This window comes from Stigmatopora nigra, chromosome 4, assembly GCF_051989575.1.
Source record: "Stigmatopora nigra isolate UIUO_SnigA chromosome 4, RoL_Snig_1.1, whole genome shotgun sequence".
Taxonomy (NCBI): domain Eukaryota; kingdom Metazoa; phylum Chordata; class Actinopteri; order Syngnathiformes; family Syngnathidae; genus Stigmatopora; species Stigmatopora nigra.
The window spans coordinates 2,501-27,181 of NC_135511.1; the positions used below are offsets into that span (position 1 = coordinate 2,501).

General features: G+C 53.0%; 3 protein-coding genes across 7 annotated transcripts; 1 reads left to right on the forward strand and 2 right to left on the reverse strand.

Annotated features, from left to right (window-relative positions):
• Positions 1-12,583: 12,583 nt before the first annotated feature.
• On the reverse strand, positions 12,584-19,128 carry LOC144195183 (divergent protein kinase domain 1C-like). 2 transcript variants are annotated; one of them, XM_077714630.1, is made up of 12 exons: positions 18,986-19,128; positions 17,440-18,600; positions 15,926-17,336; positions 15,510-15,812; positions 15,059-15,344; positions 14,546-14,749; positions 14,422-14,478; positions 14,071-14,228; positions 13,759-14,020; positions 13,209-13,373; positions 13,002-13,076; positions 12,584-12,932 (listed from the first exon to the last, which is right to left on the reverse strand). In XM_077714630.1, exons 5-12 carry the CDS (start codon positions 15,236-15,238, stop codon positions 12,801-12,803), a joined length of 1,233 nt encoding a protein of 410 aa, XP_077570756.1. In that variant the 5' UTR covers positions 15,239-15,344; positions 15,510-15,812; positions 15,926-17,336; positions 17,440-18,600; positions 18,986-19,128; the 3' UTR covers positions 12,584-12,800. The 2 variants fall into 2 exon arrangements, with proteins under 2 accessions (XP_077570756.1, XP_077570755.1); XM_077714629.1 differs by having other exon boundaries at positions 12,584-13,076.
• Positions 16,197-19,285, forward strand: LOC144195187 (cytochrome b5-like). 4 transcript variants are annotated; one of them, XM_077714637.1, is made up of 5 exons: positions 16,202-16,715; positions 17,104-17,268; positions 17,341-17,370; positions 18,321-18,355; positions 18,438-18,651. In XM_077714637.1, the coding sequence occupies exons 1-5, from the start codon at positions 16,596-16,598 to the stop codon at positions 18,517-18,519; spliced, it is 432 nt and encodes a 143-aa protein (XP_077570763.1). In that variant the 5' UTR covers positions 16,202-16,595; the 3' UTR covers positions 18,520-18,651. The 4 variants fall into 4 exon arrangements, with proteins under 4 accessions (XP_077570761.1, XP_077570763.1, XP_077570762.1 ...); XM_077714638.1 differs by having other exon boundaries at positions 16,217-16,715; positions 17,140-17,268; XM_077714635.1 differs by having other exon boundaries at positions 16,197-16,715; positions 18,321-19,285.
• LOC144195184 (ubiquitin-associated domain-containing protein 1-like) lies at positions 19,199-24,634 on the reverse strand. The gene is made up of 10 exons (XM_077714631.1): positions 23,965-24,634; positions 23,386-23,506; positions 22,874-22,947; positions 22,541-22,648; positions 21,917-22,019; positions 21,724-21,826; positions 21,061-21,247; positions 20,912-20,998; positions 20,164-20,302; positions 19,199-19,650 (listed from the first exon to the last, which is right to left on the reverse strand). The coding sequence occupies exons 1-10, from the start codon at positions 24,100-24,102 to the stop codon at positions 19,535-19,537; spliced, it is 1,176 nt and encodes a 391-aa protein (XP_077570757.1). The 5' UTR covers positions 24,103-24,634; the 3' UTR covers positions 19,199-19,534.
• Positions 24,635-24,681: the final 47 nt, after the last annotated feature.

Sequence of the window (24,681 nt, forward strand, 5' to 3'; positions counted from 1 at the left end):
TAACCCTAACCCTAACCCTAACCCTAACCCTAACCCTAACCCTAACCCTAACCCTAACCCTAACCCTAACCCTAACCCTAACCCTAACCCTAACCCTAACCCTAACCCTAACCCTAACCCTAACCCTAACCCTAACCCTAACCCTAACCCTAACCCTAACCCTAACCCTAACCCTAACCCTAACCCTAACCCTAACCCTAACCCTAACCCTAACCCTAACCCTAACCCTAACCCTAACCCTAACCCTAACCCTAACCCTAACCCTAACCCTAACCCTAACCCTAACCCTAACCCTAACCCTAACCCTAACCCTAACCCTAACCCTAACCCTAACCCTAACCCTAACCCTAACCCTAACCCTAACCCTAACCCTAACCCTAACCCTAACCCTAACCCTAACCCTAACCCTAACCCTAACCCTAACCCTAACCCTAACCCTAACCCTAACCCTAACCCTAACCCTAACCCTAACCCTAACCCTAACCCTAACCCTAACCCTAACCCTAACCCTAACCCTAACCCTAACCCTAACCCTAACCCTAACCCTAACCCTAACCCTAACCCTAACCCTAACCCTAACCCTAACCCTAACCCTAACCCTAACCCTAACCCTAACCCTAACCCTAACCCTAACCCTAACCCTAACCCTAACCCTAACCCTAACCCTAACCCTAACCCTAACCCTAACCCTAACCCTAACCCTAACCCTAACCCTAACCCTAACCCTAACCCTAACCCTAACCCTAACCCTAACCCTAACCCTAACCCTAACCCTAACCCTAACCCTAACCCTAACCCTAACCCTAACCCTAACCCTAACCCTAACCCTAACCCTAACCCTAACCCTAACCCTAACCCTAACCCTAACCCTAACCCTAACCCTAACCCTAACCCTAACCCTAACCCTAACCCTAACCCTAACCCTAACCCTAACCCTAACCCTAACCCTAACCCTAACCCTAACCCTAACCCTAACCCTAACCCTAACCCTAACCCTAACCCTAACCCTAACCCTAACCCTAACCCTAACCCTAACCCTAACCCTAACCCTAACCCTAACCCTAACCCTAACCCTAACCCTAACCCTAACCCTAACCCTAACCCTAACCCTAACCCTAACCCTAACCCTAACCCTAACCCTAACCCTAACCCTAACCCTAACCCTAACCCTAACCCTAACCCTAACCCTAACCCTAACCCTAACCCTAACCCTAACCCTAACCCTAACCCTAACCCTAACCCTAACCCTAACCCTAACCCTAACCCTAACCCTAACCCTAACCCTAACCCTAACCCTAACCCTAACCCTAACCCTAACCCTAACCCTAACCCTAACCCTAACCCTAACCCTAACCCTAACCCTAACCCTAACCCTAACCCTAACCCTAACCCTAACCCTAACCCTAACCCTAACCCTAACCCTAACCCTAACCCTAACCCTAACCCTAACCCTAACCCTAACCCTAACCCTAACCCTAACCCTAACCCTAACCCTAACCCTAACCCTAACCCTAACCCTAACCCTAACCCTAACCCTAACCCTAACCCTAACCCTAACCCTAACCCTAACCCTAACCCTAACCCTAACCCTAACCCTAACCCTAACCCTAACCCTAACCCTAACCCTAACCCTAACCCTAACCCTAACCCTAACCCTAACCCTAACCCTAACCCTAACCCTAACCCTAACCCTAACCCTAACCCTAACCCTAACCCTAACCCTAACCCTAACCCTAACCCTAACCCTAACCCTAACCCTAACCCTAACCCTAACCCTAACCCTAACCCTAACCCTAACCCTAACCCTAACCCTAACCCTAACCCTAACCCTAACCCTAACCCTAACCCTAACCCTAACCCTAACCCTAACCCTAACCCTAACCCTAACCCTAACCCTAACCCTAACCCTAACCCTAACCCTAACCCTAACCCTAACCCTAACCCTAACCCTAACCCTAACCCTAACCCTAACCCTAACCCTAACCCTAACCCTAACCCTAACCCTAACCCTAACCCTAACCCTAACCCTAACCCTAACCCTAACCCTAACCCTAACCCTAACCCTAACCCTAACCCTAACCCTAACCCTAACCCTAACCCTAACCCTAACCCTAACCCTAACCCTAACCCTAACCCTAACCCTAACCCTAACCCTAACCCTAACCCTAACCCTAACCCTAACCCTAACCCTAACCCTAACCCTAACCCTAACCCTAACCCTAACCCTAACCCTAACCCTAACCCTAACCCTAACCCTAACCCTAACCCTAACCCTAACCCTAACCCTAACCCTAACCCTAACCCTAACCCTAACCCTAACCCTAACCCTAACCCTAACCCTAACCCTAACCCTAACCCTAACCCTAACCCTAACCCTAACCCTAACCCTAACCCTAACCCTAACCCTAACCCTAACCCTAACCCTAACCCTAACCCTAACCCTAACCCTAACCCTAACCCTAACCCTAACCCTAACCCTAACCCTAACCCTAACCCTAACCCTAACCCTAACCCTAACCCTAACCCTAACCCTAACCCTAACCCTAACCCTAACCCTAACCCTAACCCTAACCCTAACCCTAACCCTAACCCTAACCCTAACCCTAACCCTAACCCTAACCCTAACCCTAACCCTAACCCTAACCCTAACCCTAACCCTAACCCTAACCCTAACCCTAACCCTAACCCTAACCCTAACCCTAACCCTAACCCTAACCCTAACCCTAACCCTAACCCTAACCCTAACCCTAACCCTAACCCTAACCCTAACCCTAACCCTAACCCTAACCCTAACCCTAACCCTAACCCTAACCCTAACCCTAACCCTAACCCTAACCCTAACCCTAACCCTAACCCTAACCCTAACCCTAACCCTAACCCTAACCCTAACCCTAACCCTAACCCTAACCCTAACCCTAACCCTAACCCTAACCCTAACCCTAACAACCCTAACCCTAACCCTAACCCTAACCCTAACCCTAACCCTAACCCTAACCCTAACCCTAACCCTAACCCTAACCCTAACCCTAACCCTAACCCTAACCCTAACCCTAACCCTAACCCTAACCCTAACCCTAACCCTAACCCTAACCCTAACCCTAACCCTAACCCTAACCCTAACCCTAACCCTAACCCTAACCCTAACCCTAACCCTAACCCTAACCCTAACCCTAACCCTAACCCTAACCCTAACCCTAACCCTAACCCTAACCCTAACCCTAACCCTAACCCTAACCCTAACCCTAACCCTAACCCTAACCCTAACCCTAACCCTAACCCTAACCCTAACCCTAACCCTAACCCTAACCCTAACCCTAACCCTAACCCTAACCCTAACCCTAACCCTAACCCTAACCCTAACCCTAACCCTAACCCTAACCCTAACCCTAACCCTAACCCTAACCCTAACCCTAACCCTAACCCTAACCCTAACCCTAACCCTAACCCTAACCCTAACCCTAACCCTAACCCTAACCCTAACCCTAACCCTAACCCTAACCCTAACCCTAACCCTAACCCTAACCCTAACCCTAACCCTAACCCTAACCCTAACCCTAACCCTAACCCTAACCCTAACCCTAACCCTAACCCTAACCCTAACCCTAACCCTAACCCTAACCCTAACCCTAACCCTAACCCTAACCCTAACCCTAACCCTAACCCTAACCCTAACCCTAACCCTAACCCTAACCCTAACCCTAACCCTAACCCTAACCCTAACCCTAACCCTAACCCTAACCCTAACCCTAACCCTAACCCTAACCCTAACCCTAACCCTAACCCTAACCCTAACCCTAACCCTAACCCTAACCCTAACCCTAACCCTAACCCTAACCCTAACCCTAACCCTAACCCTAACCCTAACCCTAACCCTAACCCTAACCCTAACCCTAACCCTAACCCTAACCCTAACCCTAACCCTAACCCTAACCCTAACCCTAACCCTAACCCTAACCCTAACCCTAACCCTAACCCTAACCCTAACCCTAACCCTAACCCTAACCCTAACCCTAACCCTAACCCTAACCCTAACCCTAACCCTAACCCTAACCCTAACCCTAACCCTAACCCTAACCCTAACCCTAACCCTAACCCTAACCCTAACCCTAACCCTAACCCTAACCCTAACCCTAACCCTAACCCTAACCCTAACCCTAACCCTAACCCTAACCCTAACCCTAACCCTAACCCTAACCCTAACCCTAACCCTAACCCTAACCCTAACCCTAACCCTAACCCTAACCCTAACCCTAACCCTAACCCTAACCCTAACCCTAACCCTAACCCTAACCCTAACCCTAACCCTAACCCTAACCCTAACCCTAACCCTAACCCTAACCCTAACCCTAACCCTAACCCTAACCCTAACCCTAACCCTAACCCTAACCCTAACCCTAACCCTAACCCTAACCCTAACCCTAACCCTAACCCTAACCCTAACCCTAACCCTAACCCTAACCCTAACCCTAACCCTAACCCTAACCCTAACCCTAACCCTAACCCTAACCCTAACCCTAACCCTAACCCTAACCCTAACCCTAACCCTAACCCTAACCCTAACCCTAACCCTAACCCTAACCCTAACCCTAACCCTAACCCTAACCCTAACCCTAACCCTAACCCTAACCCTAACCCTAACCCTAACCCTAACCCTAACCCTAACCCTAACCCTAACCCTAACCCTAACCCTAACCCTAACCCTAACCCTAACCCTAACCCTAACCCTAACCCTAACCCTAACCCTAACCCTAACCCTAACCCTAACCCTAACCCTAACCCTAACCCTAACCCTAACCCTAACCCTAACCCTAACCCTAACCCTAACCCTAACCCTAACCCTAACCCTAACCCTAACCCTAACCCTAACCCTAACCCTAACCCTAACCCTAACCCTAACCCTAACCCTAACCCTAACCCTAACCCTAACCCTAACCCTAACCCTAACCCTAACCCTAACCCTAACCCTAACCCTAACCCTAACCCTAACCCTAACCCTAACCCTAACCCTAACCCTAACCCTAACCCTAACCCTAACCCTAACCCTAACCCTAACCCTAACCCTAACCCTAACCCTAACCCTAACCCTAACCCTAACCCTAACCCTAACCCTAACCCTAACCCTAACCCTAACCCTAACCCTAACCCTAACCCTAACCCTAACCCTAACCCTAACCCTAACCCTAACCCTAACCCTAACCCTAACCCTAACCCTAACCCTAACCCTAACCCTAACCCTAACCCTAACCCTAACCCTAACCCTAACCCTAACCCTAACCCTAACCCTAACCCTAACCCTAACCCTAACCCTAACCCTAACCCTAACCCTAACCCTAACCCTAACCCTAACCCTAACCCTAACCCTAACCCTAACCCTAACCCTAACCCTAACCCTAACCCTAACCCTAACCCTAACCCTAACCCTAACCCTAACCCTAACCCTAACCCTAACCCCTAACCCTAACCCTAACCCTAACCCTAACCCTAACCCTAACCCTAACCCTAACCCTAACCCTAACCCTAACCCTAACCCTAACCCTAACCCTAACCCTAACCCTAACCCTAACCCTAACCCTAACCCTAACCCTAACCCTAACCCTAACCCTAACCCTAACCCTAACCCTAACCCTAACCCTAACCCTAACCCTAACCCTAACCCTAACCCTAACCCTAACCCTAACCCTAACCCTAACCCTAACCCTAACCCTAACCCTAACCCTAACCCTAACCCTAACCCTAACCCTAACCCTAACCCTAACCCTAACCCTAACCCTAACCCTAACCCTAACCCTAACCCTAACCCTAACCCTAACCCTAACCCTAACCCTAACCCTAACCCTAACCCTAACCCTAACCCTAACCCTAACCCTAACCCTAACCCTAACCCTAACCCTAACCCTAACCCTAACCCTAACCCTAACCCTAACCCTAACCCTAACCCTAACCCTAACCCTAACCCTAACCCTAACCCTAACCCTAACCCTAACCCTAACCCTAACCCTAACCCTAACCCTAACCCTAACCCTAACCCTAACCCTAACCCTAACCCTAACCCTAACCCTAACCCTAACCCTAACCCTAACCCTAACCCTAACCCTAACCCTAACCCTAACCCTAACCCTAACCCTAACCCTAACCCTAACCCTAACCCTAACCCTAACCCTAACCCTAACCCTAACCCTAACCCTAACCCTAACCCTAACCCTAACCCTAACCCTAACCCTAACCCTAACCCTAACCCTAACCCTAACCCTAACCCTAACCCTAACCCTAACCCTAACCCTAACCCTAACCCTAACCCTAACCCTAACCCTAACCCTAACCCTAACCCTAACCCTAACCCTAACCCTAACCCTAACCCTAACCCTAAGCCTAAGCCTAAGCCTAAGCCTACCCCTAACCCCTAACCCCTAACCCCTAACCCTAACCCTAACCCTAACCCTAACCCCTAACCCCTAACCCCTAACCCCTAACCCCTAACCCCTAACCCTAACCCTAAACCCTAAACCCTAACCCTAACCCTAACCTTAAACCCAACCCTACACCTAAGCCTGACCTTAAACCCAACCCTACACCTAAGCCTGACCTTAAACCCAAACCTACACGTAGGCTTAACCCTGACCTAAAACTAAACCAAACCTATAACACAACAGTAACAATAAACCAAAACAGTAAACATTAGACAAAAAGGTAACAACAACCCAAAACTGTAAGCCAACAAAAAGCCTCAACCTCTCCACATTAAGGTTAGGAAGTAGTTATAGCGTTTAGATTTTGCATGGAAGGGATTGGTAAAAGTTAATATTATGAATTAGATTAAGGTTTAATACTAATGGGGGTGGGGGTGGGGGGGTCCGGCAGGGCTCGCGCGGGGGTGGGGGGAATCCAGCAGGGCTCGCGCGGGGGTGGGGGGAATCCAGCAGGGCTCGCGCGGGGGTGGGGGGGGTCCGGCAGGGCTCGCGCGGGGGTGGGGGGAATCCAGCAGGGCTCGCGCGGGGGTGGGGGGATCCGGCAGGGCTCGCGCGGGGGTAGGGGGGGTCCGGCAGGGCTCGCGCGGGGGTGGGGGAATCCGGCAGGGCTCGCGCGGGGGTGGGGGGAATCCGGCAGGGCTCGCGCGGGGGTGGGGGGAATCCGGCAGGGCTCGCGCGGGGGTGGGGGGGATCCGGCAGGGCTCGCGTGGGGGTGGATCCGGCAGGGCTCGCGCGGGGGTGGGGGGGATCCGGCAGGGCTCGCGCGGGGGTGCGGGGGTCCAGGTCCGGCAGGGCTCGCGCGGGGGTGCGGGGGTCCAGGTCCGGCAGGGCTCGCGCGGGGGTGGGAGCAGGGGTCCAGGTCCGGCAGGGCTCGCGCGGGGGTGGGAGCAGGGGTCCAGGTCCGGCAGGGCTCGCGCGGGGGTGGGAGCAGGGGTCCAGGCCCGGCAGGGGTCCAGGTCCGGCAGGGGTCCAGGTCCGGCAGGGGTCCAGGTCCGGCAGGGGTCCAGGTCCGGCAGGGGTCCAGGTCCGGCAGGGGTCCAGGTGTGGCAGGGCTCGCGCGGGGGTGGGGGCGGGGGTCCAGGTGTGGCAGGGCACGCGCGGGGGTGGGGGCGGGGGTCCAGCAGGGCACGCGCGGGGGTGGGGGCGGGGGTCCAGCAGGGCACGCGCGGGGGTGGGGGCGGGGGTCCAGCAGGGCACGCGCGGGGGTGGGGGCGGGGGTCCAGCAGGGCACGCGCGGGGGTGGGGGCGGGGGTCCAGCAGGGCACGCGCGGGGGTGGGGGCGGGGGTCCAGCAGGGCACGCGCGGGGGTGGGGGCGGGGGTCCAGCAGGGCACGCGCGGGGGTGGGGGCGGGGGTCCAGCAGGGCACGCGCGGGGGTGGGGGCGGGGGTCCCGCAGGGCACGCGCGGGGGTGGGGGCGGGGGTCCAGCAGGGCACGCGCGGGGGTGGGGGCGGGGGTCCAGCAGGGCACGCGCGGGGGTGGGGGCGGGGGTCCAGCAGGGCACGCGCGGGGGTGGGGGCGGGGGTCCAGCAGGGCACGCGCGGGGGTGGGGGCGGGGGTCCAGCAGGGCACGCGCGGGGGTGGGGGCGGGGGTCCAGCAGGGCACGCGCGGGGGTGGGGGCGGGGGCCCAGCAGGGCACGCGCGGGGGTGGGGCGGGGGTCCAGCAGGGCACGCGCGGGGGTGGGGGCGGGGGTCCAGCAGGGCACGCGCGGGGGTGGGGGCGGGGGTCCAGCAGGGCACGCGCGGGGGTGGGGGCAGGGGTCCAGCAGGGCACGCGCGGGGGTGGGGCAGGGGTCCAGCAGGGCACGCGCGGGGGTGGGGGCAGGGGTCCAGCAGGGCACGCGCGGGGGTGGGGGCAGGGGTCCAGCAGGGCACGCGCGGGGGTGGGGGCAGGGGTCCAGCAGGGCACGCGCGGGGGTGGGGGCAGGGGTCCAGCAGGGCACGCGCGGGGGTGGGGGCAGGGGTCCAGCAGGGCACGCGCGGGGGTGGGGGCAGGGGTCCAGCAGGGCACGCGCGGGGGTGGGGGCAGGGGTCCAGCAGGGCACGCGCGGGGGTGGGGGCAGGGGTCCAGCAGGGCACGCGCGGGGGTGGGGGCAGGGGTCCAGCAGGGCACGCGCGGGGGTGGGGGCAGGGGTCCAGCAGGGCACGCGCGGGGGTGGGGGCAGGGGTCCAGCAGGGCACGCGCGGGGGTGGGGGCAGGGGTCCAGCAGGGCACGCGCGGGGGTGGGGGCAGGGGTCCAGCAGGGCACGCGCGGGGGTGGGGGCAGGGGTCCAGCAGGGCACGCGCGGGGGTGGGGGCAGGGGTCCAGCAGGGCACGCGCGGGGGTGGGGGCAGGGGTCCAGCAGGGCACGCGCGGGGGTGGGGGCAGGGGTCCAGCAGGGCACGCGCGGGGGTGGGGGCAGGGGTCCAGCAGGGCACGCGCGGGGGTGGGGGCAGGGGTCCAGCAGGGCACGCGCGGGGGTGGGGGCAGGGGTCCAGCAGGGCACGCGCGGGGGTGGGGGCAGGGGTCCAGCAGGGCACGCGCGGGGGTGGGGGCAGGGGTCCAGCAGGGCACGCGCGGGGGTGGGGGCAGGGGTCCAGCAGGGCACGCGCGGGGGTGGGGGCAGGGGTCCAGCAGGGCACGCGCGGGGGTGGGGGCAGGGGTCCAGCAGGGCACGCGCGGGGGTGGGGCAGGGGTCCAGCAGGGCACGCGCGGGGGTGGGGCAGGGGTCCAGCAGGGCACGCGCGGGGGTGGGGGCAGGGGTCCAGCAGGGCACGCGCGGGGGTGGGGGCAGGGGTCCAGCAGGGCACGCGCGGGGGTGGGGGCAGGGGTCCAGCAGGGCACGCGCGGGGGTGGGGGCAGGGGTCCAGCAGGGCACGCGCGGGGGTGGGGGCAGGGGTCCAGCAGGGCACGCGCGGGGGTGGGGGCAGGGGTCCAGCAGGGCACGCGCGGGGGTGGGGGCAGGGGTCCAGCAGGGCACGCGCGGGGGTGGGGGCAGGGGTCCAGCAGGGCACGCGCGGGGGTGGGGGCAGGGGTCCAGCAGGGCACGCGCGGGGGTGGGGGCAGGGGTCCAGCAGGGCACGCGCGGGGGTGGGGGCAGGGGTCCAGCAGGGCACGCGCGGGGGTGGGGGCAGGGGTCCAGCAGGGCACGCGCGGGGGTGGGGCAGGGGTCCAGCAGGGCACACGCGGGGGTGGGGGCAGGGGTCCAGCAGGGCACACGCGGGGGTGGGGGCACCACATTACTGGACAATATTGCAGGGTTTTTAGGTTGGAAAAATATATTGCAGGGTGCACTTTTTCCCAACGGCCACAAGATGTCAGCAAGAGATCATATTACTGGGAAGTAATTTTCAAATCAAAGAGGATGGCTGAGTTTTTGGTCAGGTAAATAATTGTATGGTGAACTTTTTCAAATCAGCCACAAGATGGCAAGAAGTGACCATATTAATGGGAAATATTTTTGAAATCAAAGCGTATCGGAGGTATTTTGGGTTACAAGACCAATTGCGGGTTATGTCACCAATCATGCCTACGAATAAACTAGTTTCAGGGTTACGGTTATAGTCAATTAAAAGTCAAATCAATTAGAAGAAACTTACATGAGACGACATCTTGAGACGACTTGCGTTGGCGTCCAGAAGAACCTGTAAAGTGGTATGAAGTGAGAACGTGTTTCCCAAACTATTTATAGCTGCAGTACTTTTTACTTTGAAAAAAATGCAAGTCACACCATTATATATTATCATTTAAAATTGACAATATACAGTGGTAGCTCGACATATGAGCAATTCGAGATACGAGTAAACTTTCGAGCAAATAATTATCTCTAGATACAAGGCCAATTTCCAGATACGAGAAAGCAAGACATGTAGCTGTTTATGATTATAGCGCACTGGTCTTAAGTGTTTTTTCCCCCCGTCACTCAGCGCAAATGGCGTAGCGATCTCTATTACAAGGAATATACATTATTTAGCGTTGGCAAGTGGTCATGCATTATCCCATTGTGAGGACATTTATGTGCATCATTTTCGTAATATTTTGAAGGGAATATGAGAAAGCAAACAGCCCATGGATAGTGAAAATCAGGTTGGAAGCGGGATAAACAGCCAACCCGGCCGGCCGGGGAAAAGGAAGATATAAAAATGCAGAAAAAAAATTTGATGTGTAGTGTAAGGTTAGGTGAAGTTTATTTAAAAAATGTTGTTTTGAAACGAGCGTGTTAATGTGCAAAAAGGATTTGGGTCCATCTCTCTTTCCCCCTTCAAAATCTGTATAATTATAGTACTACTATTAAACACATTTTAATAACATTAAACCACTCGTTTTGTGTTACTTTGTCATTAGATGGTGGATTTGAAGAAATACAAAATTTTTCCAATCCAATATCCTGTTGTTGTTTTTTTCCAGAGGGTGGGAAAGAATTAACGTCTAGCCCCCTTCAAACTCTGTATAATTTTAGTACTACTATTACTATGAAGACCCGAATAATAGTAGGCACCGGAATAATAGTAAGCAGTGGAAAATTCCAAAGATAATGAATAGTAGTAGTAGTAGTAGTAGTAGTACTATTATTCCAGTGCGTACTATTATTTGGGTCTTCATAGTACTCTTGTTCGGGTCTTCATAGTACTCTTGTTCGGGTCTTCATAGTACTCTTGTTCGGGTCTTCATAGTACTCTTGTTCGGGTCTTCATAGTACTCTTGTTCGGGTCTTCATAGTACTCTTGTTCGGGTCTTCATAGTACTCTTGTTCGGGTCTTCATAGTACTCTTGTTCGGGTCTTCATAGTACTCTTGTTCGGGTCTTCATAGTACTCTTGTTCGGGTCTTCATAGTACTCTTGTTCGGGTCTTCATAGTACTCTTGTTCGGGTCTTCATAGTACTCTTGTTCGGGTCTTCATAGTACTCTTGTTCGGGTCTTCATAGTACTCTTGTTCGGGTCTTCATAGTACTCTTGTTCGGGTCTTCATAGTACTCTTGTTCGGGTCTTCATAGTACTCTTGTTCGGGTCTTCATAGTACTCTTGTTCGGGTCTTCATAGTACTCTTGTTCGGGTCTTCATAGTACTCTTGTTCGGGTCTTCATAGTAAACATATTTTGGTAATATTAAACTACTATTTTTGTGTTACTTTGTAAATATATGTCGAATTAGAAGAAATAAAACGTTCTTTCCAATTCAATATCCTGTCTTATTTTTCAGAGGGTGGGAATAAAAGCCTCACGTCCGGAATGCTAACATTTAAATGGGCAAATTCGACGTCTATCACGCCTACCAAAAAAAGGTTACAGGTTAACGTAAACGCAATAAAGAGAGATAAATCAATTGCAAGGAGATAATTACCATACTTCAAAGCCAAACGCCGACTAGACATGGACGCCATGTCGTCAATACAGCAACTACTAGCCCATGACTAGGGCAACATTACAACTGCGGCGCATGTACAACGGAGATACAAATAGCCAACTTTAGAGTTATTATGATAGAATGTACTCACGTCCTTTTACGGATGAACACAGTCCAAATTCTTCCGACAAACATTTGGAGCTCGCTAACATCATGCCGTCTGCGAGGACCGTGGCGAAAAAGGAAGTGACGTCATTGCGTCCCTTCAAAATGGAGACTTCCGTTTTACAAAATAAAATACTTTTATGCGGTTATTTAATTTCTCGCGAGATTTTATACAGGTTCACAGTTGTATGCCGTAGGGGGCTACATCTTACATTTAACGTGCAAGTAGTACCACAACATTGCCCCACGTAAACTAGTATAATTACAATGATTAGTGATAACATTTAATGAGTTTCATTTCATCTCTATAGTCTCTTTTTTATGACGTGCACCAAAAAGGTATCAGATTCTAAACAAGCTCTTAACTTTTTGGTTGCTTGTTTATAAATTGAAGAGATTAAAGATTGAGTTGACAGTAACACACTTCAAAATAGCTGTAAAAATAAATAACCTTAACCCTCTCTCTTAGTGGGCGTGAATTTGAATATTGGTGAGTGGGTTTCAGTTACAAAGGTATTTTTATATAAGGATTTTTTAAATTATATATTTTATTTGCCAAAGACGAACCGATGTACCCCCATGGCCCACCAAAATCAGTAAAGACTGAGATCAGATGAATCAACACATTGAGTTTGAGTTATATTTTTTTTGAATAAGGGATAGCATAAATTAATCAACATATTTATATTCTTGTACATGAACATATAGTATATGTAAATATGAAAGATTGTAGCAGAGGGCTAATTTCCATCTTTAGTCAATTTGTTCTGCTTGTTTGGTCATTTTCAGGGATCGGTCTATCTTTTTTCACAAGACTTATTTGCTATTTTATCAGGTTTGTATTCACACTGGGTGTGATGGTTTGCCTTCCTGGAGAAGGCGGGTCAGCACACGGAGGAGGCGGAGGCGCACGTCCCGGTCTACCGCCGCTTGGCCGGGCGCAGCGCATTCCCGCACCGCCCTCTGCAGCTCCACCTGAGGCCGGCCACACAGTGCAGTGGGACGGTGACCGGGAAGAGGGACAAGTACAGACGACGTACCCACCTGCAGCGGGAGCCCCGCTTTGGCGCCGAGCAGCGTGGGAGAAAACCAGGGTCTGAAGATTTTCTGGCAAATCACCTGACCGGCGGCAGAAAGAGGATTATCTGCTAGCTGCGTTTCAGCAAAACAAAGCGACCGACCGGACGCCGAGAGAGCAGAGAGCTATTCCTTCCACTCCCGACGCCTCGGTGAGAGGGGACGGACGGCGACCTGCAGGTTGGTGTTTGCGCGCTGTCGGCGGCAGTGTCGCGCGGCCAGGTCGCAGGACGACGTGCAGTCAAAAAAGCGGCAGTCGTCGTCACCGGCACACTGATGCTCCAAGATCTCCTCCATCTTGGGCTGGAAGAAGGCCATGTCCACGTCAATGGCCACCACCTATCCACATGGCAAGTCAGCCAAGGCAAGGAAAAGCGGGCCGCCAGCAATGGATGTGAAAAACGTTGAAGCCGCCCGGCGTGAGTCAAAAGCGCTCAAATCGAGAACATTTCCAATTGGCATGGTGGCGATCATGGGTGGGCTGGCTCCAACGATAAGGCAATTTCTCAAATTTTCCATTTGGGGAAGGGCATTTTCTTTGGAAGGTCTCTTGAATTTTGGTTAAAGTGCCCATTGGAAGGACTCGGTTGAAAATTGACCACGACCACCGCCACCAGCACCACCACTTCCGCCGCCCCACGGACATTTTTGGAAAGGAACGGAGCGAACGGTGGACTTCAAACATTTGCACAATAAAGAAAGATAAAAAGCTGACGATGCTGACGGTCAAGTCCTTCCTGATGGCAAAGTTCTCTGGCTTGACGTCGCACAGGTGAACTTTGTGCGCAAAGTCGTCGTCAAAGTGTCGCACCATGTCCAGGAAGCTCAGCGCCAGGCGGTGGACGTCCGCCGCCCGTTGCTCCCCATTCTCCAAGGAGAAGATGTTTCGGTCCCACGCGTGGCCCGCCGACAGAGATTCCACGGCGTAAAAGTGCCCGCAGGAACCCAGCACCTTGGGCACGTGGGCGCTCAGGTCCTGCAGGACTCTGCCACTGCTGGGTTAGAGGGGCCGGAGCGAGCGAGCGGGGTGGCTCACCTGAGGAAAGCGTACTCCTCCTGCTGCAGCAGTGACCACATCGACGTCAGCTCGGCCCTGGAGTAAATCTTCCTGGCGGGCAGAGAAGCCGGGCTCCCGTGGGCTCCCTCCTCCTCATCATCTTCTCCCTCCCCGGCCAAACCCAGCCACCGCCGCACCTGCCGAAATACATATTCACGTGTGGGTCTTCTGGTAGTGCACGGTTGCGCGGGAAAACCTAAACCTTCGGAGAGACCGAGTGTCGTCTTCCCCGCAAAAATTGCCCATGTCAGACGTCCCGAAAACACCCACCCCGACGGATATGGAGCATGTAACCAACCCCTAACCTGAGCCATAGGTGGGTCCACTTACCTCCAAAGTGGCGGCGTGCAGAATGGCCAAAGGAGACGCGTCCTCCGCTCCTGCATTCTGCGGTCGGCGGGCAAGACGTGCACTAGCTCAGGAGCGCCTGTCCTCTTTTTCCCTTGTTGCGTACCTGGTATTCCAGCCACCCCAGGGGTCGGTAGGAGGACAGGTTTTCCAACTGGGACTTGAGGACCACGGGCCGTCCTCTCCAGCGGACAGCCATGACCTTCTTGCCCCTCTCGTAGTAGAGACAGCGCTGGTAGACCATCAGGCCGCGGACGCACAGGTCGGGGCACAAGTCGCCCGCCGCCGAGCCCTCGGCAAAATCCCAGCACTGCCAAAAGACCGGAGGGAGAACAATTGAAAATGGCGAGGACGCCCCCTTCTGTCGCACCTCCTTTTCTTCCCGTGCTCCCGCCTGACGTTGTACCAGGGTTAGATTAGATCAGGGACAGAGAACCTATAGCTCGGGAGCCATGTGAGGCTCTTTTGATGGCTCTCCGAGGTCAAATACGGAAACCCCCGGTGAAAGTACTGATTCCCGATCGCACCAATATGGGGGCCGGCCGCTGCCTACTTTAGGCAGGAGCCATGCGGCCAATGGGCCGAAATCAATCACACCAAGCTTTTGCGCGGGACTCACCAGTCGGCGCAGGATCCTCTTGCCGTCTTCGTCGGTGCAGGCGTCGGACAGGAAGACGTCCTTGTCGGTGGCGCGGGGCCGGAGCGGAAGGCCTCCCAGCAGTAGGCAGAACGCCGCGCAGGCCAGGAGCGGCGCCAAGATGATGCGGCAGCGGCCGGGGCGACGACGCCCGCCCGACATGGCGGCCGACTGTACGGAAAACGGGGCTTTTTCCGATCACGGCCGGCCACACGATTTAACCCAAACCGCTCGGAAACCCCCGGCAAGTGTCCATAAAATTATCAGCCTAATGGAGGGTTCAAGATGAAGAAAGCAGTCATGCAGTCAAGCAGTCATTTCATCTTCTACAAGATAGCAAAAAAAACAAACTTGGAAGAAAAAGACGGTAAGCCTACACAGGGACAGCCTTCAGAACCCCACACTCCTCCTATATAATTGTGGAAAAACTCACATATTTGCTGTCTTTCAAAGTATCACTTTGGTGTCCCGGAGGTGTCGGAGGATGAGAGGGACGAGTCGGCGAAGCACGAGAACGGGAACCCGTCGGCGCGGCAGGTATCGCCCCCACAGCCAAAAGCGAGAGGGATCCCGTTGCGGCGACTTCCTCGAGATGATCTGAGGTGACCTGGCCCCAAACGTCCGGACAGTTCCACTCTTCCGGTAAGTCGCCGAGTTCGCTGGACGTGAGTTAGGTTGCGGCAGCTCAAGAGCTTTCTTCCCAAATGAGCCGCAACTTCTTATTCGTCTACCAAACCTATTGGAGGAGCACCGCCCAAGAGAGGGGGAGAAAGAAAAAAAAAAAAGAAAAAAGGAATCTTGCGGGGGTTTTCAAACACATGAAGATGCTCCCGAGGGTCGTCAGCTTGCCTTTTGCCCCGAGTGAAGACTGTAAGGCCGCAGTTGAATGCCCCCAGCCTCATTTAAGCGCGTCCGTGCGTGTGCCCGCATGCCGAGGCACATCTGTTTACGGTCGGGCCGCTGCTCGCAAACGCCCCCGCGTGGTAGTGGAGGCCTCGTACTGCAAGCGCGTGGAGGTTTCCTGAAGAAAGCGAGACGCCCCACAGTACAAATAACACACGACTTTCGCTCTCTGGCTCTCTCCAAAGCTTCCTTCCTCCTCGCCTCCCTCCCTAGCCCTCTCCTCTTCTCCGCTCTCCTCTCCAACAGCCGCTCCCTCCCCGAGCGAACTTTCACCTCGTCCCGCCGGCGGTCCACGCTGGATCAAGCGGGCGAGGCGTCCAATGGCAGAAGCCAGCGATAGACATCAGCCAATGGGAACTGGGGAGTCGCGAGCAAGTCTAAATAACATTGGGCTAAAGTGCGACAAGTCACCGAGCCAGGCGCTATCTTAGTAGATGTTGACTTTGAAAAACATGAGCAAGAAATTGCACTTTGAGCCATTGCGGGCTGTTTGGAAAGCCGGCGCCAAGACGCCTTTCGGCGGAATCTAGTTGCCGTTTAAAGACTGGGGATAGCGTGGTGGAAGAGCTCGGCGTCCTCTAAATCAAACTTGGGATTCTGATCGAGCAGGAGCAAAATGGCGGGCAAAGTAGTCAAATACTTGAGACTGGACGACATCAGCCAGCAGAACTCTCTCAAGTGCACTTGGATCATGATACGCCACAAGGTCTATGACGTCAGCAGTTTCCTCCAGGAGGTGAGTGCCAGCGGGGCAAGTCCGTGTTAGGGTCAGGTTTTGCCGAACCCGACGACCTCGGTATCAGACGGAAGAAAGTAGTACGGCAAGTGCAAAGGAGCTGGCTTCCCGACCACTTTGGATGGGGCCCTCCATATTTTTCACTCTGTTCACTCTGGTTCATTGTGCGTGTGAAAACACGCCCAGGCAAATATGCAAAAAGCGTAGCACGTACCTTTGAGCCTGGCGGGTCTTTGCGCTTTGGGATGTGACGAGAAGGCAGCGTTTCTCTGGCGAAAGCTGGGGGCATCTCCTGCTTTGGCTTGCTTGCTCGCCCAGAAGGCAGCGGGTTTCTCTGGCAAAACCTGGGCTCGGGTCCCACCTTCGCTTGGTTGCTCACCTGACGCAGCGCCTTTTCTTTTCACGCTGCGGCGCCCGGGAGCAGCACCCGGGTGGCGAGGAGGTCCTGAGGGAGCACTCCGGCGCCGACGCCACCGAGAGCTTCGAGGACGCCGGCCACTCCGCCGACGCCCGCCGAGTCGCCGCCCAAATGCTCATTGGAGAGCTCCATCCGGTAATGAGTGGCCACTGGCGCCGGCGGCCAGACAAAAGGGCGTCTCGTCACTGTCCGTCTTTGTGCGCCTAGGACGACAGAGACAAAGTCACCGAGCCTCCGGTAAGATGCTCCAAAATGGCTCTTGTTGGGAAAATCATCTGCGATTTACCACGGGCCAAAACGTCTTACCCCGTACGCCGCCTTTCGACGTGAAGCTCGGGTGCTATCCGACGTCGTCGGAGGGTCGCCCACCGGCTCCATCTTTTCCATTCCCTCGCGCCAGGTGGATGGATGGCCAATGTAACGTGTGTTTTCCGCCATCTCTTTTGCGATCCACTTAGACCAGGGGCGGGCACTTTTCCCATTTAAGATGCTCGTGATATCCTCATTTATAAATTCCGCACGGTGAGTCACTATCCGCCGTGATAAACTGATTTTCTCAGGCACAATATACCAGATGTCTCCACCACACATTCTTTTTAAAAACTCACCCTTAGACAAGGGTTTTGCTGGCTCTTGCTTTTTGAATGAAAGCATAAAACTGCCCTTGGTACTTGACTCTTGTAAGGCAGTTTGACGGTTGAGCCTTTAAATTAGCGGCCAACTTCTGAGCAGCAGCTTCCCTTGCTTTTGTTGACAGCTCGATAGCATAGTTAGCATTATTTTTGCATGCTACTATTATACATACTCTTAAAAAAAAACGCCTCAGTTCCTTGGCATTTTAGGCCTACCTCAGATGATCGGTGGTCTGTGAAAATATATTTGGTTGTCCGCTCCGTATTGAACACTCGACATTCTTTGTACGCTTTCCTTTTCTTAGGTCCGCTCATCTTTACAGAAGGGCCGATGGGAAAAACATTAGAACTGCAGGGGGAAAATGAACAAGGTTTATTCATTTAATACGATCAAGTTTAGCGGGCCAAATTCAAACGTTTGGCAGGCCGTAGTTTGCCCTGCCTGCCTTAGACAATGAGGCCACTGTCTTGTCCTTTGCTATTAGATTTCTGCGTCGAGCGTGACGACGTGTTCGCTCGCGCCGGCCCTGACGTCAGGGCGTGTTTGTTTTTCAGGAGAGTCTGGCGACCGTGTTGGAGGAGGAGCCCAGGTATGTGCTCGCCCGCTCGCACACACACGCAAAGCAAAGACGACCCAACCTGACCCGGCGTGCCCACCCGCCGCCTTTTCAGCCGCTGGCTGAACTGGCTGATTCCGTTGGCGGCGGCGGCCATCGTCATGCTCACGTACGGCGTGTACGCGGGCGAGCCCTGACGTCACGTTCCCGAGGATTTGAGGTCTGGCCTGGTGCGGGAAGAAAGACGCCTGCCCGGTTGCGGGCCTCCATCCGCACTGCTGTGGCAAAAGAAATTAGAGGGACACTGATTGTCACTTCCTTATGAGCATTAATTTACATGTCATGTCTTTGTGAACAAATTCAATCACTCGTCTGTTATGATCTGACAGCCGTTTCGGGCTACCAAAAAAAGAGGAACATGCAAGCTCCACACAGGTGGACTGACATGGATTAGAAGCCAGGCAGGCCTCCGACAGTCAGGTTGACAGGGCAACCGCCCCGCAGCTGGATTTTCATCACATTTTCCACCATAAAGTAATCGCACCATATCGGATAGCACTTTTGAGTCAACATTGAAAAATGCAGACACCCAAGTGAGAAGACAAATCCCATCTCTATCAATATTCTTTCAGAAATATTTATAGTTGTGCTACATCAACTCACCTGACTTGGGTGTGGGCAGGGGTGGGCTCCATTCCGGCTGCTGACGGTCCGATTGTAAGTGCGAATGGTCACCCGTCTTTCCTCCCCCTGCGCGTGGCCTCCGGCCGGCTGGCGACCGGGCCCGGCCGTCGTCCGCCTTTCGCTAGGAGTCGGCCGGGATTGCAGATCTCACGAGGATGCGCCGTAAGGAATACAAATGAATGACATCACCGCTGTTGAAAAATCATTTCATTTGTGCATACGTTGATTTATCAGCCTGAACTTTGTCGAGTGCACTCAATTGACACGAGAAAGCTGAAAAAGGAGAAAATACAAATAAATAACATGTTTTCCAAATCGACACCGGATGTAAACATTAAACATGCGCACGGGGTGGCTTCTGACCAAAAGGACACGGCGGTATTGTGAAATAAATGCAGATTGTTGTAGGTCCTTTTAAAAACAAGATGGCAAATACAACTTTGTCTAGTCGGCCGAATAACAACATGGGCATTGTTTGACGAGTAGAATAAGGGCGACTGGTGTCGTCGTGTCCATCTTAGTGTCCGCCTATGTGCGATTGAGGGTTTGGAAGATTCTGGAGATCTGGAGCATGACGGGGCCCGTCTCGGGGTCGTTCATCCACTGAGTGCTGTTCAACGGGTTTTCCAGCATGTCCTCGAAGGCTTTGCGGGCACCGCCGGAAAACAGAGACGCCAAGCAAAAGCAGTCAGTCAAAAAAGGGGGGCTCCCGGAATGAACGCTTGCTCATTTATGCAACCAATTAACAAGTGAGCAACGGACACCAAAGACCTGGAAAAGCACTACAAATATCAAGCATCAAACAGTTGGCCCATAAATGCAAAAAAATGCAGTAAGTAATCCCTCAAATATGGCAGTTATTGTAGACCAGACATGGCCGCAATCATCGAAAAATCCCAAAGTAGGGACACCCCTCTTATAGCTATCTTTTTTTTTGCCTTCAGTGCCGAGTCCTAGTAGAGAGAGCAGCTTCCGCTTGGGAATTTCAGGGTGGATTTTCATTTTCATAAAACTTAATTTTCCCTTTTCTTTGAATAATATCAGAAAATAATCGTGAAGTGAATTTGCGATAATTGAAGTCACGATCATCCGGGGAAGACTACCCCCAAATCAACAGAAAAGGAGCAAAATATATAGGAAGGGACCTGGCGGCGTACCAAGTAAAGTCTTGGGGTTGGTTAAGCCCAGCTGGACAACAGGGTTTTCCAGAATGGCCTGAAAAAGCGGACTATCGGTGTCGATGCCTTTGTCCATGTCCTCCGCGGACGGCTTCTTGTCTCCCAGCAGCCACTCGCACTGGAAGGCAAAAGGATGGCATGAAGAGGCAAAGCTTTGACACCCGAGTATGCACAGCTTTTAAAACAGCGTTTCATTTGGTCAAATATCAATCCGCCGACCGACACCCGAGACTGGTGAACATTTTGATAACGGCGCCCAATTTTTCTTTTCAGTCGCACCGAGAAGAACGTTCTCGCTCCCAGACTGAAACGCAACAAGAAACATTTTGCAAGATGCTTACTAAGTCAAATTGTCAAAACAACGCGTTGGGACTCCGAGGGCACAGCAATCGGGATCTCCCCGCCGGAGTCCCAAGGAGGAAAGCAAAGGGGTTAGGGCAGAGTTGGGCAAACTCTTCCACTGAGGGCCGCGGTGGGTGAGGCTTTTCATTTCAACCCGTAAAGAGGACAGCTTTTCACCAATTTGGTGGTCTACGAGTGCAATCATTGGATTGCCGGGAGTTGCTTCTGGCTTCGGCACAACTTCCGCCGGTTCAACCGTCTGTCTTGGATGGCTTGGAGCAAAAAGCTGCACCCGCAGCGGCCCCGCAACGGCCCCGCAGGAGCGGTTTGCCCACCACCGGGTTACTATTTCACAGGGGTTAGGAAGTGATCCACACGGACTTACCGCAGCATCTTGCTGGTTATTATTGACCTTAAGCGCGTCGATCACCTGCTTCTCCTCAAATCCCATCTCCATCAGAGCAAAAACGGCCTAGGCGCAAGCAGAGGTCAAACAAGGGATGGAGCAAGAGAGCAGAAAATGTCAACGCTCACTCTGGAATCTGCTCGGAAGTCCCTTTTCCTGCGAATCCTCTTAAAAATCTCCGTCAGCTCATCTTGCCCGCCAGACGAGGTGGAGCTCCCGTCTGAGGGGCGGCACGGCACCCCGGAGGAGGCGGCGTCCGCCGAAGGATCATCCACGTGCTCAATCAGCCATTCCATGGCTTGAGTCACCGACATGCTACAGAGGAGGCAAACGGGACACATTTCTTTCTTCCTCCAAGTCCTTGGAGACAGACTGTTGACATTCATAAAGATGAAGTCACCCATGAATGCCATCAAAATCAAAAGGGAACCAAAAATAGGAAACGAGCAATAAATAGAAAGTGGCCCATGAATCAAAAGAAAGTGACTGGAGAGTGGGGGGGGGCGCAAAACCTGACATTAATTTCACACGAATTGACCAAAGTGAATAGCAAGCGACCCACAATCAACACCAAGTGAGCTGTAAAAGTCAAGATCAAGAGGACCCCAGAAAACATGTTTGGGGAGCAGCATTCACGCCTCACTTTCTATTCATTTGGTGGCCTTTGCGGGTGACGTCCTGTTGACCTTAGGCCACTTGTGCTTAATGCGGTAGCGAGACACACTGCTTGTGCTAAAAGGGGTGGCCAGACTGGCAGAACGTATGCTTATGCTTATGCTGCTGAGACTGACTGGTTGAGTCTGAGGGCTTTGACCGCTCTGCTCTCAGGGAAGCCCATCTCGGTCAGTTGTTGGAGCGCCGCCTCGTCCACGCGCTCGTCCTCGTCCAACATGTCTGCGAACGGAGTATCGGGTGTCAGCTCACTCAAGTGCGGTTTAGCTCACCGACTTCACGGAGTCTAGTTCAATGGATGGCGTCACCCACCGTTGGCCTTTTTGAAAAGCTCCACGGCGTCGGGGTTCAAGGCCAGGAGCTTCTGGGCCACCTCGATAAGGGACACCAGAATCTTTCGGAGCTCCGTCTGAAACTGGACAAAGTCAGAGCGAGGTCAACTCTCTTTCCCTGCCATTGATGGCAATCGGCGTCCAGTCCTTTGGAAATGACTGGAAAGTGTGGGCTCTGGTGCGCGGTAAGGCTTTTGAATTGGTGGCAGGAGCATGAAAAGAGACATCTTTGCCCCATGATGTCACGTTCCCGTGTCTAAGTCAATGGGTCGACGGGACGGGATTCAAAATCGGGACAAAGGCACCTGGAAATGCGTCCAAATGGAATAGGTCATGACTTGGCAATGCCCCAAAATCAGCACGTGACCTTTCAATGCTTCCAAAATGAGCAGGTGACCTTTCAATGCCTAAAAAATCTGCATATTCGGCAGGTGACCTTTCAATGCCTAAAAAAATCTGCAAATTCGCCAGGTGACCTTTCAATGGCTCCAAAAATCAGGAAATTCAGCGGGTGACCTTTCAATGCCTCCAAAATCAGCACAAAGTGACCCACAACAACCCACTACGTCTGATCCTCAAGAGAGCACCAGAAAGTTTTACGTACGTCTCTGATGTTGTGCTGCACGACGGTCTGATCCGTGTGCCTAATGCTGAGGTTGGCGGTGGCCTTCAAGATGGCGTCCTTGTCCGGGGCCTTGTTGTCCACTTTTTTCTGTCGAGAGCACAATAGCGGGGAAAACATTGGTCTGCGTTTCTATCAAAGCCTGCCCTTTGAAGACATTATTTTAGCATTGTCAAGGCATCCGGCTCTAAGCTGCTACCGAAGGGACCAGTTGCCCAATCCATTTGCAGTGGGAGCGCTGGCAGCGAATGAACGCATGTTCTAGCTAGATAAACATAGCGCCCAGGCTCTACTTGTGCTTTGACCGAGACCCACCTTGTCTTCCGCACTCACGTCTACCATCTTGGGAGGCGTGGGGGTCGCCCTTTTCTTTAGGAGCAGAAGAACATCTAGAATAGAGCAATCCAAAGTAGCAGTGAGTACAACAAGAGGTCGAACGATATGAGATTTTTAAAGGGGCGATGGCGACTTCAAAAAATAAGTGAAAATTAAAATCAGCCCATATCTTATTGGAGTGGAAGAAAATGCACAATACGCTCTGGTGCCAGACAGGAAGCAAGACCTATTGTCAGGATTAACCCTTGTAACAATACAACTATTTTCTCCTGGTAATACTGCAGGGTTTTGTTGTTGTTGTCGTCACATGTTGTTGTTTTTTTTCTTTTCTTTTTTTTTTTTTTAAATCGTACTTGCACTGTGACTTTAATCTCGTAATGTTACCATTTTTGTCCCTCGTAATTACACTTCTACTTTTATCTTGTAAAATTTGAACTTTACCGCACTCTTGAAAATGACATCAGCTACAGCTAGACCCCACGCAGTCCCACCTCTATCTTTGAGGCGTTCTTCGGCCACCGTTTTGGTGTCGCTCAGCACTCGTTCCGTCGCCGCGTGGATGAGCTTGTGGTGTGTGAGCGTCTTGGGATCGTCCGAGTTTCCTGGCCAGCACTGCAACAAAGATGGCCAAAAATGACATTTCTTCACCGACGTACCTGAATGACAGGAACTTAAAACGTGTGTCCTGGAACATGTGAAGCGTCACAAGGCTACGCAGAACATTTGTCCAGAAATTGTAGTCCAAGTTCAAGCAAGTGAACACAAACTTCGAATACAAGTACTATACACGTAATTGTAGTTGTAGTCCAAGTACACCTCATTGTAGTATAAGTTGTAATACAAGTACTCTATCCTAACTAGTACAAAACTAGTGTGTACTTCTTTTGCAGTAAGGTGGTGTGCTATGCAGTTACAAAGGTCGTAAATTGATCCTGGAGAGAAACGCCAGGGACCTGCTATCTATCATCTGAGATTCGGTTTCGCTCAGCTCAGCCGAGCCCAAAATAGTCATGTATAGGAATTTGAATGGAAATGCAAGGAGGAAGAGGACATAGGGTAGCAAAACTTACATGTTTCAAACACTTCTCCTTGACTTTGTCCAACGTGGTGTCTTCCGTTATCTCCTCCAGCCACTCGTCGCCGTCCACAGTGCAGATGTGGATCTTCAACACTTTACCGGCGAACATTTTTTCCTCCTGAACGAACATGGTGGCCTATTCGGGGCTTTTCGAGCCCCCGTGCCCACAAATTCAATGAATAAATTATGTTTCAATTTCAAAGTTCGTGCTATTTACTTTAGGAATAGCTACTAATTAGTTCAACTCGCCGTCGGTTGTGTTTTGGACAGCGGGCTCGCTGGTTAGCTAGCTAGCTTGCTAGCAAGGGGTGAACGGTTAAACGGATGATTTCAGCGGAGAATTGTTTTTAGGTGGCCAGCTTTACGGCCCGGACAAAAGTATAGGCTTGGGTCGGTGCCCCGCAGTTTCCGAATTAGGAAAAGTAAAGTGACAGCCGAGCCTATTTTTACCCTCACGGTGAACCTCGAGTTAGAAGAGCAGCGGCAGCATTGAATCATGGGAGTTGTAGTCCTTCCCACAGGAAGAAAAATCTTAGTTCGTACAAATGGAACAGTTTAAAGATACATCAAATGTTCACCAGATAGCAGACTTTCACCCAAAACAACAAAATCCACTGGATTACATAATTGAATTGAATTTTAAAAGGAAACATATTAAGGACTCCTTGATGCCCGACGAAATTCCGTCAATCAGGAGGTGGCGCATAGT

Bases quoted from the DNA above. Each gene is read 5' to 3' on its own strand.
- LOC144195184 (XM_077714631.1), bottom strand. From the start codon at position 24,102: ATGTTCGTTCAGGAGGAAAAAATGTTCGCCGGTAAAGTGTTGAAGATC. The intron at 23,507-23,964 runs GTAAGTTTTGCT...TCTTTGTTGCAG, and splicing joins AGGAGAAGTGTTTGAAACAT to TGCTGGCCAGGAAACTCGGA. The intron at 22,020-22,540 runs GTACGTAAAACT...GACTTTGTCCAG, and splicing joins TGCAGCACAACATCAGAGAC to TTTCAGACGGAGCTCCGAAA.
- LOC144195183 (XM_077714629.1), bottom strand. From the start codon at position 15,238: ATGTCGGGCGGGCGTCGTCGCCCCGGCCGCTGCCGCATCATCTTGGCG. The intron at 14,229-14,421 runs GTAAGTGGACCC...GTATTTCGGCAG, and splicing joins TGCACGCCGCCACTTTGGAG to GTGCGGCGGTGGCTGGGTTT. The intron at 13,374-13,758 runs GTCAGCATCGTC...CCATGTGGATAG, and splicing joins CCATCAGGAAGGACTTGACC to GTGGTGGCCATTGACGTGGA.
- LOC144195187 (XM_077714635.1), top strand. From the start codon at position 16,596: ATGGCGGGCAAAGTAGTCAAATACTTGAGACTGGACGACATCAGCCAG. The intron at 16,716-17,103 runs GTGAGTGCCAGC...CACCTGACGCAG, and splicing joins TCAGCAGTTTCCTCCAGGAG to CGCCTTTTCTTTTCACGCTG. The intron at 17,269-17,340 runs GTAATGAGTGGC...TTGTGCGCCTAG, and splicing joins TCATTGGAGAGCTCCATCCG to GACGACAGAGACAAAGTCAC.